The 18,745-nt window shown below is 46.8% G+C and overlaps 1 protein-coding gene across 5 annotated transcripts in view; it reads left to right on the top strand.

Moving 5' to 3' along the window:
* Nucleotides 1-2,417: 2,417 nt before the first annotated feature.
* Nucleotides 2,418-18,745, top strand: part of kirrel3b (kirre like nephrin family adhesion molecule 3b) — a 167,169-nt gene continuing 150,841 nt past the window's right edge. For 2 of the 5 annotated variants that reach the window (XM_031573577.2, XM_031573576.2), the window contains exon 1: nt 2,418-2,913. In XM_031573577.2, the coding sequence (XP_031429437.1) occupies nt 2,871-2,913 (43 nt within the window). In that variant the 5' untranslated portion in view covers nt 2,418-2,870. The remainder of the gene's footprint in view (nt 2,914-18,745) is intronic. The other 3 variants (XM_031573575.2, XM_031573574.2, XM_031573578.2) reach the window with 2 other exon arrangements.

Here is an 18,745-nt window from a genome sequence, read left to right as displayed (position 1 = left end):
CCCACCTGCCCCTAATGTAGAAACGCCACTGAACATATAACTTATCCATACAGATAGAACTGTGACGGTTTACCTCAGTAACTGTAAAGAAACTGTAGGAAATGAATGTTTCTACAGTCTCAAGTTTACCTTTCTCTTCTGCTGGAATAGAAGAAGAGAAAGGTGTGTCACAAGTGATAGTCTGATAGTTTGAATACAAGACTGAGGATACTTTTCCACAGCAAGTTCAACAACTTGCAGTACAGAGGGCAATGGATGTTCTATAATGGTAGATTATTCACACTTGATGTAATATGGATGGTCTTGTTAAATGTGATGTTTATAAGATTGGACAGGCAGAATGTTAGTAAACTGATCAGTGTAACACATGAAAACCATAAATGTTAGCTTTGAATACATATAAAACTCCAACAAGTTTAGAGTCACCATGGTGAGAAATGCCACATGACACAGGTATATTTTGCCAGTGTATCCATATGTCTGTCATTTTAGCACAATAATAGTTTATGTACTTGATGAGCTCTAATTTGTGTCCACACTCTTTCATGGGCAAAGTGGTCAGCCAAAAGGCTGTACAATTCTAATTAAATGAAGACCCATAGTACCGTCTGGGCCTCCATGTTTATCCTCTCAGTCAAACATGGGAATGAAGGCGATGGGCAGAGTAGAGCGGGGGAAAAGAGAGAGGGATGACGGGTGTTTAAGTTTGTTCTTCCTATCTCTGGCTAGCAATTGCTTGAATTGCATAGCTTGTGTGTTGTAGCTATCAGCACGTTAATTTGGAACACTGATTGAAGTAAATTAATCCTAACGATTTTATTGGAGTTTGACACTCTGGCTTTGAGACCACACAACAGTGTGAGAAAGTCATGAATTTTCCACTTTTCCCTCCAAATAATTTGACACGGGAAACTATGAAAATGAGAAATTACTTTGTAAGACAGAAGTATGATCTGTTGTTTCCGATGTAATTAAAGGGACATTGTATGAGAGCTAATCTAAAATGTATTATGTCTTGTATTTACACTTCACCAGATTACCTTTTGCTTTTCTCGCGTCAAGTGAAACACTCATGGAGTAAAATGGAAAATGTTTGAGGCAGCGAAGAACAAGGAATACCAAATCCCCATTAAATATTGATTTTTATCTTGTGTTTGCCCAGGTGGAAAGTGGGCTGATTCATGGGAGTTTTTCTAGTTTCAAAATCTGCCCAGATAACTGCATTGATTGTCAGAACTAACAAGAACTTGGGGCTGAGTATTTCATTGAAGGTTACACACTTCCTGACACAGAGACTGCGAGCATTTCACGTTCTGCACAACATACCTCAGCAGTCTTATAAGGAAGTGTGTGTGTGTGTGTGTGTGTGTGTGTGTGTGTGTGTGTGTGTGTGTGTGTGTGTGTGTGTGCGCACACATACACATACTGAGTCAGAGAGAGTTTCAGTAAAAAAAAACAACAACCACCCAACAGAACCTCTTCTCCCTCTCACTGTCTCTCTTTCAAGAATACACACACACACACACACACACACACACACACACACACACACACACACACACACACACACACACACACACACACACACACACACACACACACACACACACACACAGATTCACTCTTTGAAAAGGCTGCAATGAACCAATGTAATTATCACTGAATCGCTGAATAATTTAAACCAATCCTAAAAAGGTTTCTCTACCTTTGCTACAAGCTGTAAATAACCAGTTGCGATTGGGTGTCCTTCCCCCCTGATATACAACACAAAGAAGGTATGGAAACAGAGAGACCCAGCACCGACCGAGGGGAAAAAAGCAATGAAATGATCTATTAAATATTCAGTAGGTGAATCGGTCTTGTTAGCAAGCAGTGCTTTTGTGAGCATAACAACATTACATTAGGGCTAAATTCTTGTTGATCTGCAAATCTATTTCTTATCTTTTTTTTTTTTTGGTTGTCATTTCGAAAAGCCTAAAGGGATGCTTAAATTCTGATGGGTCCTTTATCTACCGCTCCAGTTTGCCAGGGTCACTGATTAAAACTCCTAAATCACTGCCTTAGCTGGTGTCAGGCTGGCAGCCAAAAAAAAAAGAAAGCTGCACTTCTTTTTTTTGTGTGTGTGTGTGAGAGTGTGTGTGTGTGTGTGTGTGTGTGTGTGTGTGTGTTTTGTTTGTCCATGTCTATATTCGTTGAGGGCCAACGGGAGCCAAGCCTGTTCCCGTTAATTCTAATTGGAACTGCCTGCTTGCCTGCCCTGCCTCCCATGGCAGTCCCAGTTCCCACAGATTACTTCTGATTCTCCCAGCCTCTTACCAGCGAGCCCAGCACAAAGCTGGGGGGAGGAGTCTCACTGAAGAGCTGCCTGCCCCTGCCTCTTCATTGGCTCACCGAGAGAGAGAGAGAGTGAGAGAGAGAGAGAGAGAGAGGGAGAGAGAGAGGAGAGAAGGAGGAGGAGGAGGGGGCGCTGAGAGACGCCGATGCTCTGAGATTGAGAATGGATCGGCAGTGAGAGACTGAGCGAGAGAGTGAGAACACAGAGAGCGTGTGTGCCAGTGCAAGAGCGAGCTTTTTCACCATCAACAGGAGAGAGCGGCTGTCGGACAACAACACAAGAGTGACTTAAAGACAGACAAAAAACAGGAGGACGGGAAAGACGCACCGAGAACAAGAGCCAAGACGTTTTTGAAAAAAAGCTTAAGAAACATCTGTCCAATTAGACTGAGACAGACCCCACTTCTTATTCCACTACAGGGACTGGCAGAGGGACTGTCAGCACCCATCCAGAAGCACTACATCAGTGGTGGTGCTGCTCCAACTTTCTCTCTTCCTACACACACTGTTTTTGAGGTCCCTCTCCCGCGGCAGAGATGATCCTTCGGGTCTTCCTCCTCATCTGTCTCATGGGTCACGGTAAGCAACTAGACTCTTTTGCTCATCTACTCCCTGTCTGTCTGTCTCTGTCTCTCTCTCTCTCTCTCTCTCTCTCTCTCTCTCTCTCTCTCTCTGTCTCATGTGTCATTTTGCCTGTCCTGTATGCTGTGGACACACTGTAAATTAAGCTCTTTTTTTTTTGGAGGTGGTGGGCAGAGGGGTGGGGGTGAAGGGGGGTGGGGGGTGGTGCTCTTTTGAGTTCTCAGCTCAGTCTGAAATGCCAGAGCATGTGCCGTCACCTTTCATTTGTGTTCTTGTGGAGCCTTGTGCTCTTTAAGCATGAAACAGCGTGTGTGGGGAAGAGAGATGTCAGATAAACTAGATGTTAGAGATCCTGTGTCAAAAAGCCAGAAATGCTTCCTCTGTCCCCTTCATCTGTGAGTGTGTCTCAGTTTTGCCATTTTTTCCCCTCTCTGAATATCACACTCACTCACACTCACACACCCGCACCAGGCACAGTCACAGTTCCACCGTCTGTTGTGAAAAGAGTGACAGGCAGTTCACCCACAGCATGCCAGGAGGTGGTCAGGCAACACAGAGACAACCCAAAGACACACAGAGCTTTAGGAGGGATTGAAAAAAACCATGACAACAACAACAACAAAAACACACAATGCTTTGGCTTTATCTGGGCTTGTGTTTGTTGGCGCGTTTCGTTCTTTGAGAGCCTCACTGCTGTGGAAACAAATGAGCAAACACGGGATGACGCTACCGCTGCCTGCCACCAGGTGGTTGTCTTCGGAAAAAATTGCACGGCACGGCACGCTCGCCTCGCCGGAGGACCCCCTGAGAGGTGCCGGGGATTTGATCAGTGGGTCTGGCCGGAGGAGAGTCAGACGGCGAAGCGAGCGGCTAAAAAGATTGGGTCGATTGTTGGCTCTCTGGCGACTAGTGACCCAGAAAGAGAATAGTATGGCTAATTCCGCGGTGTGTCAGGGTCGCCCCAGTGCCTCAAGAGCTTCTTTTCAAAGTTTGACCCCCTCACACTGGGCAGCATTTGGAGACTGATTGTGTGTGAGAGAGCCTTTTGTGTGTGTGTGTGTGTGTGTGTGTGTGCGTGTGTGTGTGTGTGTGTGTGTGTTGATACGTGTCAAATACAAAAGGCTCAAATCTTTTGTTGATGATCATCGAGTGGATGTCCTATGTCTTCACTTTGAGTCACTAAAGTGGCGGTCGGCTGTTGTCCGCTATAGACTCTCAACTATTTCCTTTCCTCATGACATCACTGTATAACATTACAGAATCTAGTCCTCTATCTCCGTCTCACTCTCTCGATCTCATGTTTCTTTTCTTCTCCCTCGCACTCTTTTGCTCTCTGTCTCTCTCTCTCTCCTGAGTCCTTTGATTATCATAATCCAAACACAAATCAAAGCAATACGGGGACAGTAGAGACATTTTAATGATGCTTGATGCGTGTGCTTGTTTTCATGTTCAAAAGCTCATTATTTCAGGGCACAGACTATTGTGTGCCAGGCACAAGAAATGATTGGTGTCTGGTGTGTTTGTTTGTTTGATTGTGTATGTGTATGTCAGTGTGTGTGTGTGTGTGTGTGTGTGTGTGTTTGTGTGTGAGTGTGTGTGTGTGTGTGTGTGTGTGTGTGTGTGTGTGTGTGTATATGCAAGAACATAAAGCAGACAAACCCATATCCGGATGCACTCAGCACAGAGCACTAATTTGAACCCGACACTGGGAGTATAGCTTCTCATACGGCTCTCAGGGGCGGCACTTGAAGAGTAGTAGATCACGTCTCAGGAGGTTGTCAGCTTTATGATCTAGTTTTACAGCTGGGTAAGTGTATCCTGCTCTGGTGTGGCCAACAAAAAAAAACGCTCCTCTCCTTTTTTATTATTATAATCTTTTTTTTCTTCTGGTAGCGAGGCCAGGCTAAAAGTGGCTAAAAGCTGGGACTTTCTGCTGCTGGTCATTTGTCACTTAACCAGTGAGACACATCGCTCCCATTCATCTCTATCTGTCTGTCTGTCTGCCATTAGACTGTTTCCCTCTCTCAGGCAGAAAGCTTTCACACTGTTGCCTGTGATGAAAGTGTCTGTTTTGGCTGGGAGAACAAGAAGTTTGAAAGTTCCAGGGTCCAAAAGAAGTTAGGAGTCACTGCTTTGGTTCTCTCCCGAAAGTGGACTGCGAGTTTGAATATGCTCTCGACGCTGCGGTAACACAAATGCCTCAGAGGAGGAGTGAGATATATGGAGTCTCTGAGGTCTCTTAGTTTTCCCTCCACAGCTGACGCTTTCAGTTCACAGGCAGGAGATTAATACCCACAGATACCCCAGATATCGGGCGGAAGATGGCCCTTTTCTGCAATTCAGCTGAGCTGGTTATTACAATATGAAATAATATCGGCCCTGGCAGGTAAACACAAGATAACAACCTGCGTCGGCATGCTTTTTACTGGCCTCTGGGGACTCCAGTGCTCCCCTGTAGCTAAATTGTGTTTTACAAATTATTGCTCTGTTTATGTTGCCAGGCGTTGTCAGCGAAAAAGGCCAGAGGGAAATAGAGCCCTTTTATTTTCTGCCTTTTTTCCCTCTAAATGAGAGGAGGGGGGTGGGGGGTGGGAAAAAGGTGGGCTAGCGAGCTGTTTGAGGGGCTGACAGCGGCGGTGGCAGTGTGGCTCAGGGTTGATGTGTTTGGCTGGTGAAGACGAGACGAGAGGAGAGAACAGAGAGGAGAGGAGAGGAGAGGAGAGGCAGTGAGTTGAGCTGAGCTGAGCTGAGCTGCGGAGTCGGAGCCGCGGCGGTGCCGGTATGTAGGGCACCGGCGCTCTCCGACACCTGGTCCTGAGCTGTGACTGATGGCACGCAGCCGGCCAGGACGGATCCGGGGAGGAGAGCAGAGAGAAAAACCAGCGTCACCGCTGGGCGAACCGTCTGTCTAAAAAAACCTCCCCTCTCTCTGTCTCTCGCTTTTCTCTTTCTCTCTCACTTGTTTGCCTTTTTTATTCCGTCTCCTTCGTCTTGCACTCTCAATGCTCCTCTCCTCTCCTCTCCTCTCTCTCTCTCTCTCTCTTTCTCTCTCTCTCTTCCCCCTCAGCTTCTGGCTCTTTCTCCTTTTTTTTTCAATTTATCTCAGCTTTCTGGACCGTGGCTATTTTTAACATCACCTCCCTGTCACTGCTTCAGTGTACCTTTCTCTCTCTCTCTCTCTCTCTCTCTCCACCCTCTCACTCCCCCATCCCCTCCTCCGTCTTCCACATATCCCACATGTCATCCACGTTATTTTCCCCCACCTCCCCAAATTCACCCATCCTCCCTTCATTTTCTTATTTAATCATCCCTCCTGTCGTGCTGTACTCTTTCCTCTTCCCCCCCTCCACCTCTCTCTATGCGAAGTTACACTGGCGTTCTATGTGTTGATATCTCCTGTAAAAGAAAGATAGATAGATAGATAGATAGATAGACACAGAGATAGAGAGAGAGGGCAAGAGACTGTAATGTGTGTGAGGTCCCCTCGGATGGCTGGTTAAAGTGTGGGCTATTGCTCGTGCTTGAACGCCTCTCTAATGAACTGCTAAAACATGCGCCGCAGAGCAACACACGGCGCTGTCGGCTCCGGCACCGAGATGCACTCCTGACGCCACCTTCTCAGATGGATGCCACTCTCACCCCAGCACTCCGCCAAGCCTGCTCGCTTCTCTTTCTCTCTCTGTCTCTCTCTCTCACACACACTCACACTGGGGGCAGTGCTGGCCTTTCCTGAAAATGTGCTCAAATACAAACTCACACACACATTGACAGAGCACACTCGCACACCACACACATTCACAAACACCCACACAACCCTGTTTCTCTCTCTCTCTCACTCTCTCTCTCTCTCTCTCTCACACACACACACACACTCTATCTCTTTCTCCCCCTCTCTCTCTCTTTCTCTCAGTTGCTCATGGTTTCTCTGTCTGTCTCTGTTGGTCCACGTTTTTTATCTCTGACGTGCAGTCTGCTGCCATCAATCTCCACGAAGGCATAAACAAGACTTACCACTGCTAACTCACCATAGTGCTTCATCTTTAAGCTCTTTTTTTCTCTCCCTGAATCCTGAAAAGCAAGTCTTAGTGCACTAAGAGCCTCGCTCTCATTTGGTAGCAATCTGTCTGCCTAAAAGTCTTTTTCCCCCGTTCGCGACCGCGACCGGAAACATCCCTCTGAATAGCCTTATAATTAAAATGTCACATTCAGATGAATGGATTTTTTTTCCTCTTCTGCGAGCAAATCTTCTGTGTCACGTCTTAAAAAATTACAAAGTGGTGCATATGTGCCTGCGAGTGTGGTGGGTGTCCTTTGCGAATGACAAGAGCGAATGCTGTCCCGTATTTAGGATTCATTACAAAATTATAAACAATTATTTGTCACTCTCTAAACCTTCTTCAGACACTTGGATTATGGCACGTAGTAATCCAGTTGTACTTATTTCATTTTTCTCGCTCTCTTTCTCATCACAACCATGTTTAGACTAATGAATTTCATTTATCCTTTAGCTGTCATGCTGGCTTTTCTGTCTCCAGCTTCCACTTCAAGGTTTGCCTTACCGCTGTTTCCGTATTAAAGAACATTGCCATTGAGCATTGTGCTCGAGTGACTATATTAAATTCAAGTAAAAGTAGTCTCTTGCATGATATTGGCCCATACATCTGGGACTCATATTTGGGTAATTGATGGAGATGTCATCCACTGGATTGAGGCTGCCCGGGTCACCAAGTCTTGTTTACGAGTTCTGCCGAGGCACTCTTTATAAGTCACCAGGGGAAGCCAGTGACCCTTGCTGTTTTTTTTTCTGTGTCACGCTAGATTAAACCTAATCCCACGCTAGCCGATTGCCCATTGGATATTCCCTGGGAATAAGTAAACATATGAATAAATAATCAACACCCATCTCTAGAAAGCACTGAGGCTCAGTTCCAGCCTTTAGCCCTGGATTTTCACATGAAAAGCTGACTCCAATATATTTGATCTCTTATTTTCTGCAAGAAGCACATTTTGTGTGTGTGTGTGTGTGTGTGTGAACTGAGATTGTGTCTGTGCTGTTTAAGGTGAACAGATTCTTCCATGAAGTTATTTTTTCAGATGAGATATGGTAATGATAACAGCCATGGTGTTTATTCAATGTCTTGTTAATTGTAGTTCAAACCACAGTTTCAAGGTTCATTGATAGCAGCGGGCCAAATCATCTCAAGATTATTTTATAATAATGATAGTATTATTATTGCAAGTACAGTACTGTTAATCACCACTATCCTGTCATTACAATCCCATGCACTGTTAAACTGACATGGCTTCTGAGCTCTATAGCTCATAATGTATTTGGATTATTGATATATATAAAACCAGTGTGTGTGTTAGAGATACCGCAGGAAAGGATGCAGCAAAACAACTAGTGTTTACAGAGCCTCGTAAGCTTTCCAATCAAATCACGGCACAGTCAGATCCGTACGAGGACCTCCAACCCCACCCCCACCCACCCACTTCATCCCCTTTTTCTGAGCTATTTCTTGGATCTCATTCCGAGGGGGGGGGGGTGTTGAATTCATCCAGATTGGTGCACTCTCGGCAAAACGGGCATTATCCGGGATTACACGTCTGCTGGGCGCAATGTTAAGTAATTCAACCAGATGCTGCAGGGGATCACGAGGTAACCTGTGGAGCCAGGTGGTGAGCAGCCAGCGCTCCCCCAACCAAAACATAAACTAGAAACCATTCCCAGGGACCGTTCACTCGTTTCTGCTCCGACTCCAGAGCTTGCTAAGGGAAGGAGGGGTCCAGAGCGAGAGACAGAGAGAGAGAGAGAGGGAGGGAGAGAGGAAGGGAGGAGGAGACAGCTCTCTCAATGAACCCATCAGATCTATGAACTGGAGGGGCGGGCAGGCGTGTGGGGTGAGGGGGTGGGGGGGCAGTTTAAGGGCAAGGCAAAGAGATTTTTTTTTTCCTGACAGATTATAGGAAGGATTAATGGCTTCTAAATTGCAGTCTAATGCACAGGAACAACGGCAGCGCTATTGGGCTCGACTCCTCTCTATGGAAAGTGCAGAGGGAGAGCCACTCCGCTTTTGGTGCACAGCTGGTCAGAAGCAGTGGCTTCCTCTCTGTCTGTGGGTGGACGGTAGGAGGAGAGGAGCAAAGACATAGGCCCTGCTGAACTCATACATAATTGAATGTTATCATTGAGCGAGTGTATTATTAAATTAGTATGACATCTGAATAGAACAACGAGGATTGGAGGTGAGAGGTCGGGTTCAAGTGTCATATTGAGGTCATCAGTATTGCGATACAGTATTGATTTTAATGCGTTTAACCATAAACTGTGCACTACAGTATGTATGCAGTATGGATGTGCTGAAGTTGTATGCATCCCCCGCATAGTATACAGAATGTGTAACAATGGAAATATGTGTTGAATCAGCCAGCAATTTGTGTTATTTCTCATTTTCTCTCTTTTGTCATTTTTCTTCTTTCTCTCCTGCTCCATGTATAAAGAGTCACTTCTATCCACACTGCAGACACAAGCCCTTATCTCACACACCCTCTATTTTTCTCAGTTTAATTACAAGCTACTGTGGAGAACCCGGCACTTCTCAAGCCATTGTCTGACCATCTGTCCACTGGCTGAACATGAATGTCGGCCTGGCAAGGTCTGCGCCAGCGCACCTGCTAAAGGTTGCCTACTGTACATGCAGCGTGAACATTTCTCGGCGAAAAAAAAAGGCAATCAGCTCAGATGTTGTGGTGTGTGCGGTTGTGCTGTTATTGCCTTTGGTAAATCACATGTCGTCGGCGAGAGTGGGGAGCAGCCTATATAATGCTGTGTATCCTGCAAAGCGGCTGGAGTGTTTTGTGAGTAAACCAGCCAGTAAATGCGCTGACAGGATTGTTACGGGCAGCGTTGGAGGGAGGTGGGAAGATGTATTTCGTGTTGCGGCGCAAGCGGCACTTGAGGAATTGGGCTGCTGATCTGATAACGGCTGGAGAGTGGTTTGCTGGAAGTTTCTGGGACAGCGCAATATTACACCTGGATGAACTTGGCTGTCGCACACCCTCTCCCCCCTCCCCTGCTAATCCTCCTCTTCCAGCCCCCCCCCCCCACACACACACACATACACACACACACACACACACACCTCTTACCTCTCTTCCCCACCTACCCCTTTCTCTCAATCTTTCTTTGCTGATATTTAACAAAACAAGCGGGAGGCAGAGTGGTTTTCAAATTGTACGCACAGGGTAGCCAGATATGTCTGTGTGCACTGAAGGTGGGGTGCATCTCTGTGCAACACCAATTACAGTAGTGAGCTTTGAACGGCAATATAAATGCAAATCAGGCTTTAAACTTGTATGTGGGAAACACGCAGAGGAAGAGGAGCACCTCACGCCGGATAAACGCAAGCGTCTCTATCGACACAATAGTCAGGCTTGTGTTTCAATACCAGAGTTTACCCCAGGGAGCAATATCTGGTATGAAAAGGCCAACAGTGCCCTTGTTAACCATCTAAGAGGAGGTAATAGGACTTTGGTGTTACTAGCGGCACTTGGGGTGTTTGTTGTGAAGAAGTGCAAGTGTGTGGGTGTGTTTCATCCCTGCTCATTAATTTGGGTTTTGGGTAAACAGCAAGGCGTGTAGAAGAGCAAACTACGCTCTCTGTGGGAGCTGGGGATAATTGTTCAGAGAGCGTCACGGTTTGAGACCCCCCCCAATTTGATCTTCCAGCGATCTGAAAGACGCTTTTTTGAAAGAAGCGAGTCTGACCTGAATGGCAGTGTGGGGGTCCAAACTGTATATGTAATTGCAAACAAACAGTCATTAAAGTATCCCACAGCCTACAGCCGACCAAGAGCTACTGATTTCCTGTGCATAGCCTCGGCACACAGGCATCAAAAGAGTTTTGGCTGGGTCTCACCCGCATCATGAACCAGAAAAGTGTTTATGCAACCAGTTATCTAACAAAGGCTGGTTTTAGGAGCCGCCAGTGAGAGAAGTTTGGCTGTCTGGGTTGTTTTCTGAGAGGGGGGGGGGGGTTGTTGTTGGTGGTGATTCTCCCCCCTCCATCTCCATGTCAGCCCTGGCGTGAGGCCAGCTTCTCACGGCCTAATTGCAGAGTTTGTTACGGGCAGCAGAGGAGCTCCTGACACCGGGCTTAGGAGGCTTGTCAGACAGAGGCTTTCTCCGTTCAAAGACGCAGACGGCGAATTCCCATCGGCCCCTCGGATGACTTAACTACGAGGCCCGTGGCGCTGAATTATGATGGAGCTGGTATGTGCTGTGTTGTGCTGTCTGTCGCTCCCACCCCTGCTGTCACTTTCCACCCTCTGCCTATAGAGGGAGCTGCTGAGCCCCACTGTCATTCTTATTCTAATGTTACACCTCACCGCTAGGGTCAGGCTCCATTTCTGCCACCTCTGAGAGCCTCATTGCCTGTGATTTCAACACCCATCAGTTACAGCAGGGAGTAAAAAAAACACTCTGTCCCCCCTGTTTTTTGTCCATATGCATAGTCTATCTGAAGTGATTTGAGAAGTAGAGAACCACTTTTGATTGCTCCATCTATCATCACCATTTGTCTTCTAAAAGGTGTCATTTATGAGCTCACTCTACAGGAACAATGGGGGCTATTTTTACATGCAAAAATAACCCTTTAGCATACTCTCAGAAGCAGCCCCTGCACACCTACACACACTCTGGGAATTATTGTTGCCAGGCTGGACTCTGGCCACATTTTGTGGTTACTGGCAAACATCTCTCTTCATCTCCTCCCTGTAATACCATGGTGCATTGAGTGGGATTTGTGCAAGAGAGAGAATGAAAGCACTGGAAATTAAACTCTAATTAATTTAAATTGTGTGTTTTTTTTTTGCCATTTCATGATTGTGAGCTTGTTTAGCACTTTTCACACATTGCAGACATCATTTTCATGCTGAGTTCAAGAGCAATTTAATATCAGAGTTTCCCTCTTTCTTTTCCTTTTTTCACTCTCTCTCTGTCACTCTCTCTCTCTCTCTCTCTCTTCCACAACCAGCGCGCCTGCTGAAAAATGCTAATATGCTATTGCACGGTTAAATGATTTGCCATCCTTTCAAGCGGTCTGGCAGGGATTTCAATCTGGCTGGCCTCCCGGGTGAAGCGGCGGTGGTCATTGCTCAATCCCCCGTGGGACATTAGTGAAAATCACAGAGTCACACCGGAGTTGCCCCGGCCCTGCGCTGGCTCTTGGCCTCGGACCTGTGCTAAATGGCATGGGCTCGCTGCTGACTCCAGTGTAAGACACACCACTTAAGGCAAATGGAATCAACCCCCCCCCCCCACCACCACCACCATCACCATCACCCCTTCCACAGGTTAGAAGCATCAGGGAAAGCATCTGCTACCTGTGAAGGGGTTAACAAACACTTATGGAGAATGGTACGCTCGTCCATTATTGGATATAATAAAGGAATAAGTGGAGGGCGAGAGAGAGAGAGAGAGAGTGTGTGTGTGTGTGTGTGTGTGTGTGGGGGGGGGGGGGGGGGGGGGGTCTTCTTCAGGAGGCCGGTGATAAACACACTGAGTGTCAGAGATTGGATTAGGGGGAGAGAGCCTTAAAAGGCATGGCAGTTTATTGTATCCTTATCTGAAGTGATAATGTTACCAGGGAGGCCCATATAATGACAGATAAGTGGACTGTAGCCATATAAAAGATATAATGCCAGGGCCAGATAGCTCTCTGATAGCCGGTCCTGAGTGTGTGGTCAACGTATCTCTCTGCCGGTCAAGCGGACAGGGCGAGGAAGCAAGGAGAGCTTTGGAGTCGCATGAAAATGATTCATATGCCTGCACCCAACCTGCCCCCTCAAATACACACAGAGATTTTGCCATGCTCTCTCTCAGAGGGGAGAAAAGCACTTCTGGTTTTAGGTAGCAATCTGACTTGCAGTTTGTTGCTAACTAGCGCGTGAAACCACACTAGAAAGTGTTTCTATCCATTTTTCCCACCTCAATGCATGTGTTTGGAAGTTGTCTCAGAAAATAAGGTGTCAAATCTGCTGGAAGAGGGGGAAAACAGGGAAAGAAGCACCTTAGGTTGTTCAGCAAACAGCAAAGGAGCGATTTGAGGTATTTAGGTAAGCCAACAGCTCTAGTTCTCCAGGCAGGCTCCGGGGGATTTTCTTCCCTTCCAAAGGCCATGTTATCTCATTATTGTCTGATTAATAACATCAAAATACAATACCTCCAAGGTAAACACAGCTATCTCTGCACATAAAAGAGAAAACTCAGAGCAAAAAAAAGGGATTGCTGTCACAAATTAAAGGTACCAGAAGATGCCTATGGTAATCCTTGGCGTTGATGTGCATATGTGTATGTGAGTGAGTGAACAAGAGAGATTCTCCTCTCCGCTTCCTTTGTATGGTAATTTTATTATCGCCTATTGTTCGTGAATCATAACAGCTTTACCGTGGAAAATTTAGATTCCATTTGAAATGATTCATCCTTGTGATGGATGTGTTGCAGCTTTGATAGAGAGGTATGAGAGATGTAAGTAGCACAGCGTAAATACGACAGCACAGAGACTCAAATATCATCCTGATTTGCCCTATTCTGGCACCCATAACTACCAGGGGATGTGTTTAACACTGCCCTCGTGCCAAGTGACATTAGGAAATCAGCTAGTTAAACATTCCGGTCTTGTACATTACTGGGATATATTTTCAGAGGATCTGCTATCGGCGTCACAAAATCGCTGTCTAACTCCACAGACTGTCCCCATGCTGGTGACCTTTGCTTCTGGACAGCTCTATTCATTAAAAGCTCATTTGCCCGGTTCAGGTCACAGGGACTCCAGCCAAGTGATAGACTGGTTTTAGGGATGCATGGGGCGGGAGTGAATCAAATTATCTCTGGATCTGTGAATCTCCCGCAGAAGACCACAGACCCTCATCCAGATGGACAAGTTCCTTGCTGGGGCAAGAACCCAGTTAGCTGCTGATTCAGGAATCTATCCAGGAAAACAACAAGTCAGAGTTATGGAGGTCTGCTGTCGTAAATAGTTCAGAAATCGTCATGTGTCTTTTTTTTTTTTTTTTTTTCCTCTAGTTTTGTTCCAAGTTTATTTTTTCCGTCTTTCGGGCTGTGACGAGGCCTTTCACGGTCGGACGCCGGTGTTCGCCCAGTGTGCTCCTCCTGTCCTCGGCGGCGTGCGTGTGTGTTGGCACAGATGCCGTAATTGTTCCGCCTCACTTGTAAGACAACATACTCTCTTTGCCTCGGTGAAAGCCCAAGGACGGCAGTAATGAGGAATGGCCGTGTGGGATGCAGGCCCTCCATTGTACTCCCTTCAAACAGATATGAAGGAGCTGCACTAGCCACTCCACCTCAATACGCCTCTGAAACGCAGAGTTGGAAGAAATGGAGAAATAAGGAGGCTAGAGACAAAAAAGAGAGGTGGTGGTGGTTGGGGGGGGGGGCAAGGAGGACTTTCAGTGCCTTCACCACTCTTTTGAAGGCTGCCAAACAAGAGCCTTTCATCTTGCAGCCATTGCACAGAAAGGCGACGGCCAGGGAGTCAGAGAGCCAGCATCCAGGGTGAAAGATGAGTAAGGGAACATTGCAGGGGTATCTTTGTTGCCTCCGCCCCATTCAGACAAAAAAAAAGGAAAGAAAATGCATCTCAGCCTGTAGTCCTGGTTCAACACTTTTATTCAAGACCTGTCTCTCTGGCACGGGCAAGGTGAGAATTGAAAAGGGGACCCCATCAAAAGACCTCGTTCCAATTAAGGGGCCAAGCGCCTTGGCCGTCTCTGCTATAAAAGGCACCCTGATGTGCTGCCTCTCTAATGAGATGGGATGATGACTTGGAACATGTGTAACACAAATGACAATTTCTTCATACATAATGTGCACTGGCGTCAGAGTAAGGCATCTGAGGAAGAAAGATGAGACATGAAACGAAAAGTAGTACGCTGAATCTTGAAGCACGGGAAAAACATCTTCCTACTTTTTTTAAAAAGCATTTTGCACCACATGATCAGTCGCCGCTTGCTGACTTTTCAGTTCATTTCAGTTTCATTTATCTTTTTTGTCCTCCTCTCCCCCCTCTCTTTCCCCATCTCTCTTTTCCTCTCCGTCTCTCTCTCTCTCTCTCTCTCTCTCTTGGAAAACAGATGCCCCAAACGCGGGGAGGCATTACATGCCTCATGAGCTGCCCTCTCAAGGGCCATGTGGCATGACATGTGGCATTACATCTTGGGCTGCAAGCGGCTACACGCAACACTGATCCCTCCCCTGGCCCCGTACCCACACACACACACAAACACACACACACACACACACACACAAATAAATATATAAATAAATAAAGTGAAGAGAAAGGCAGAGACAGAGATAGATGGAGCGAGAGAGATAGAAAGAGATGATCGAGTGAGAGAGATAGATAGAGAGAGAGAGAGTTGTTAGCTCTGAATTAATGATGGACTCAGAGCAGTGGTGGCCCCCACAGAGGCATGAACCAGATTTCAACCTGGAGGTCCCAGGAGGTGAGGCGCGTCATGTGCCCGCGCACCATGTGCCGCCACCAGGCCGCCGTGCCGTCACCGGCTCCCTGCACTGGGCCACAGGGACACCGCACTGTTAGAGCAGGGGAAACAACATTATGTAGGGCAGCTCTCCATGAAGGAGTATAGAAATGATGTGTGGATGTGGGTGTGTGTTTGTGTGGGTGCGTGCATGGGCATATGTGTGAGCATGCACATGCATGTCCATGATTATGATGTCTGCGTTCATGGGTATGTTTGTGTTTACACACACGTGTTGGTGTGTGTGTGTGTGTGTGTTGGGAGAAGGTGATGGCTTGGCTGAGATACATCAGTTAGACCGACAGCTCTAATAAATTACAGCGACAGACCGCTGTGAACAAACAGCCTAATGGAAATAAAGTGGAAATTATCAGCCAGGTAATGGAGGAAGAAGAGAGAGATAGAAAGAGAGCTTGTGGGAGAGATACAGATGAGAGGGGGAGGCAGATAAAGCCTAATGAAAAGAGAGATGGATGGAGAGAGGAGGGACAGCGGAGAGAGAGAGAGGATGAAAAGGCATTGCCATTACAAAGGCAAATTACCACTTTGAAAAGGAAAATGTGTTTTCATTTTCGTCATTATTTATAATGAAAACGGAAAATCGCGGGAGAATCCTCAAACATAACTCATAACGCTGCCTTTCCCATCATCCCACATCCATCTAATCTTCATTCTGTCTCTCCCATCTCTTCTTTTCTCATCTTCTCATTCCCTCTATCATCCCCCAGTCCACACAGACATACACACACAGACACACACACACATACACACACACACACACACACACACACACACACACACACACACACACACACACACACACACACACACACACTAACACACACACACACACACACACACAGGCTCCCCCCAACAAACAGTCTTAGCTCTGAGGTAGGCACGCTCCACTAATACAGCCGGAGAAAGCCTGCGAGCATATGTCATTAAAATGCTTAGACATGTGGAAGGGAACGTCTGGAAATGGGAAGGGAAAGGGGAAACGGGGCGTCTGGGGAGAGTTTGTCGGGAGCAATCAGCGTGATAACCTCCCACTCCGAGCCCTCTCTGTCAGACACTCAGGTCGGGGTGGGAGCCGGAGAGAAAGGGGGCACCGTGCCACCCCTGTGGATGGAAGAATGCTTGGAGGGGTTTGAGGGGGTGGAGTAGGGGTGAGGGCTGCTAAGACTGTAATCACATTGCAAGATAGTGATAGGAGGGTGGAGAAAGTGTGTGTCTGTGTCAGAAAGAGAGATATAGATAGAGAGGCAGTGATAAATAGAGAAAGTGAGAGAGAGGGTGGGGTGGGGGGGGGGGGGGGGTAGTGAAGTCTATTCTTTTGGTGAAAATGGCTACTGACATGTGTGCGGATTGTTTCCTCTATTTCAACAGGGAGAATAAAGGCCTACAGGCTAAAAAAAAACCCACAAATATGGCACTGGGCATGGTTTTAGCTTCAGAGGTTACGGAAGGTCAAATGGATGAGCCATAAAAAGTGGAACAATAAAGAGTCATAATTTAATTTTTTTTAAGACTGATTTGCTATGGGCCTTTTTTGCTGCTCACATCTATCCAGTTTAATGTTTAATATTGTCCAACCTCGTTAAATGCTGGCTTTAACGGCATTTTTTTTCTACAGCCGAGATAATGCTTTGCTGCAGATCGTACTGCTATTAATAATAAAAAGATTTTGCGTCATGAAAAGGCAATTTAGGAGTTCTGCAGGCAAAAGCTGCACTATTTCTAACCAAAAAGCTTGGGCTGTTTACTTTGGTAAAGTTTCCATTTGCACGCTCAGTTGTCCTAAATCCCTACAGCCCACAGGGTCCCCCCCCCACACACACACCTCAATGATGAACCTCAAATGGCCAAGCCCTTCATGATGAAGTCTGCAGCTTTGAACCTGAATCCACAGCATAGCTACAGCCTTACAGGAGATGAAAACATCCTCTAACAGCCTCTTGGGTAAAAGAACTGGCAGAAACACTTTTTTGTGGATGCCTGCAAGCTTTTGTGCCTGCATCAGCATATTCAATTAAGAGACAAAGAGAAGGGGAGAAGGAGTGCTGGGAGAGGAAGGCGAAGGGAGCCAGGGGAGAAGGGCGCTCTGTGTGTGTGTTTGTGTGAGTGTGTGTGTGTGTGTGCGTGTGTGTGTGTGTGTGTGAGCGAATGCGACTTTTGCATACATGCGTGTTTGAGTGCGGAGATGCTCCAGCGGAAGCATAGTGCGGCGCGGCAAACAGTGCCACTGCATGTTTGTCACGGCGAGCACAAACTTGAGGAGAAGGAAAGGAAGCAGGGTAGTGTGTGTGTGTGTGTGTGTGTGTGTTGAGGGGGGTAGGGGGGTACTGGAGGAAGGAGAGTTTCCCCAAGGCTGAGAGACTCTGTCAAGCCGATTAAGTCACATGGGCGGGAGTGAGAGCTGGGAAATTGAATCAGTGCAAGGCCGGGAGAGAGCGTGTGTTTGTTGCGCCCCCGCTCCCCGAAAATAAATAAATAAAAAACGGCCCCACCAAACACAATAAATAATGAATTCATAAATAAATAGAAAACTATCAACATGACAGCTGAATCAGACACACTTTTTTTTTTACCTGACCCAAGAGGTCTAAAAGAGCATCTTGGCTTCTAACACCATCAAGGCAGTCTGGCCCCGTTTAAAGTTCATGTGATAGGAGCTGACTGAAAGGCCATGATATAGAACGGCTCTGTCAGGCCCTGGGAAAGATGGCTAATGGTGTCACGGGTCTTCAAGGGGGAATGAAACGCCATCTGTATCGCCCATGCGGGGAGGGCGTCATGAAGAGAAAAGAAGGGGTCAATAGAAGCCTAATGTTAGCACAGAAATGGCGTTGTGGAGGAGGCGCCGCCATTGGGCACAATTTATCTACTGTCCCGATCCTGTGATCAGCAGACCTAAGATCATGAAAAAAAAGCTAATGTCTGTGGTGAAAGGGTAGTTCTGTGGAAGAGCTGTGAAGTTGTCTTTTGTGTTGGCTGATGTGAAGGCTGAGCGCCAGTATCAGGCCAACCCGAGACACGTGGAAAAAAAAAAAACTTTTTCCCGCCTGCAGATGCTCCGGTGCCCTTTTCCTCCGTCTTTGTTAAGGGATGGAGGGATGATGTCTGCTCTTGGATGCCCTCCCTGCCGTCTGTGCAGAAAGGCGAGAAAGTGCAGAAACAAGGCCAGGGTGAAGGGGGCATCATTAGCAGGGAAGACTTCGCTCCCAGTAGGAGAAGAAGAGAGAAGGAGACGCGCAAGAGAAGC

This window comes from Clupea harengus, chromosome 9 (assembly GCF_900700415.2).
Source record: "Clupea harengus chromosome 9, Ch_v2.0.2, whole genome shotgun sequence".
Taxonomy (NCBI): Eukaryota; Metazoa; Chordata; class Actinopteri; order Clupeiformes; family Clupeidae; genus Clupea; species Clupea harengus.
Note: the sequence above shows the minus strand (reverse complement) of the source record. Positions and strands in the feature narration are given on the sequence as shown.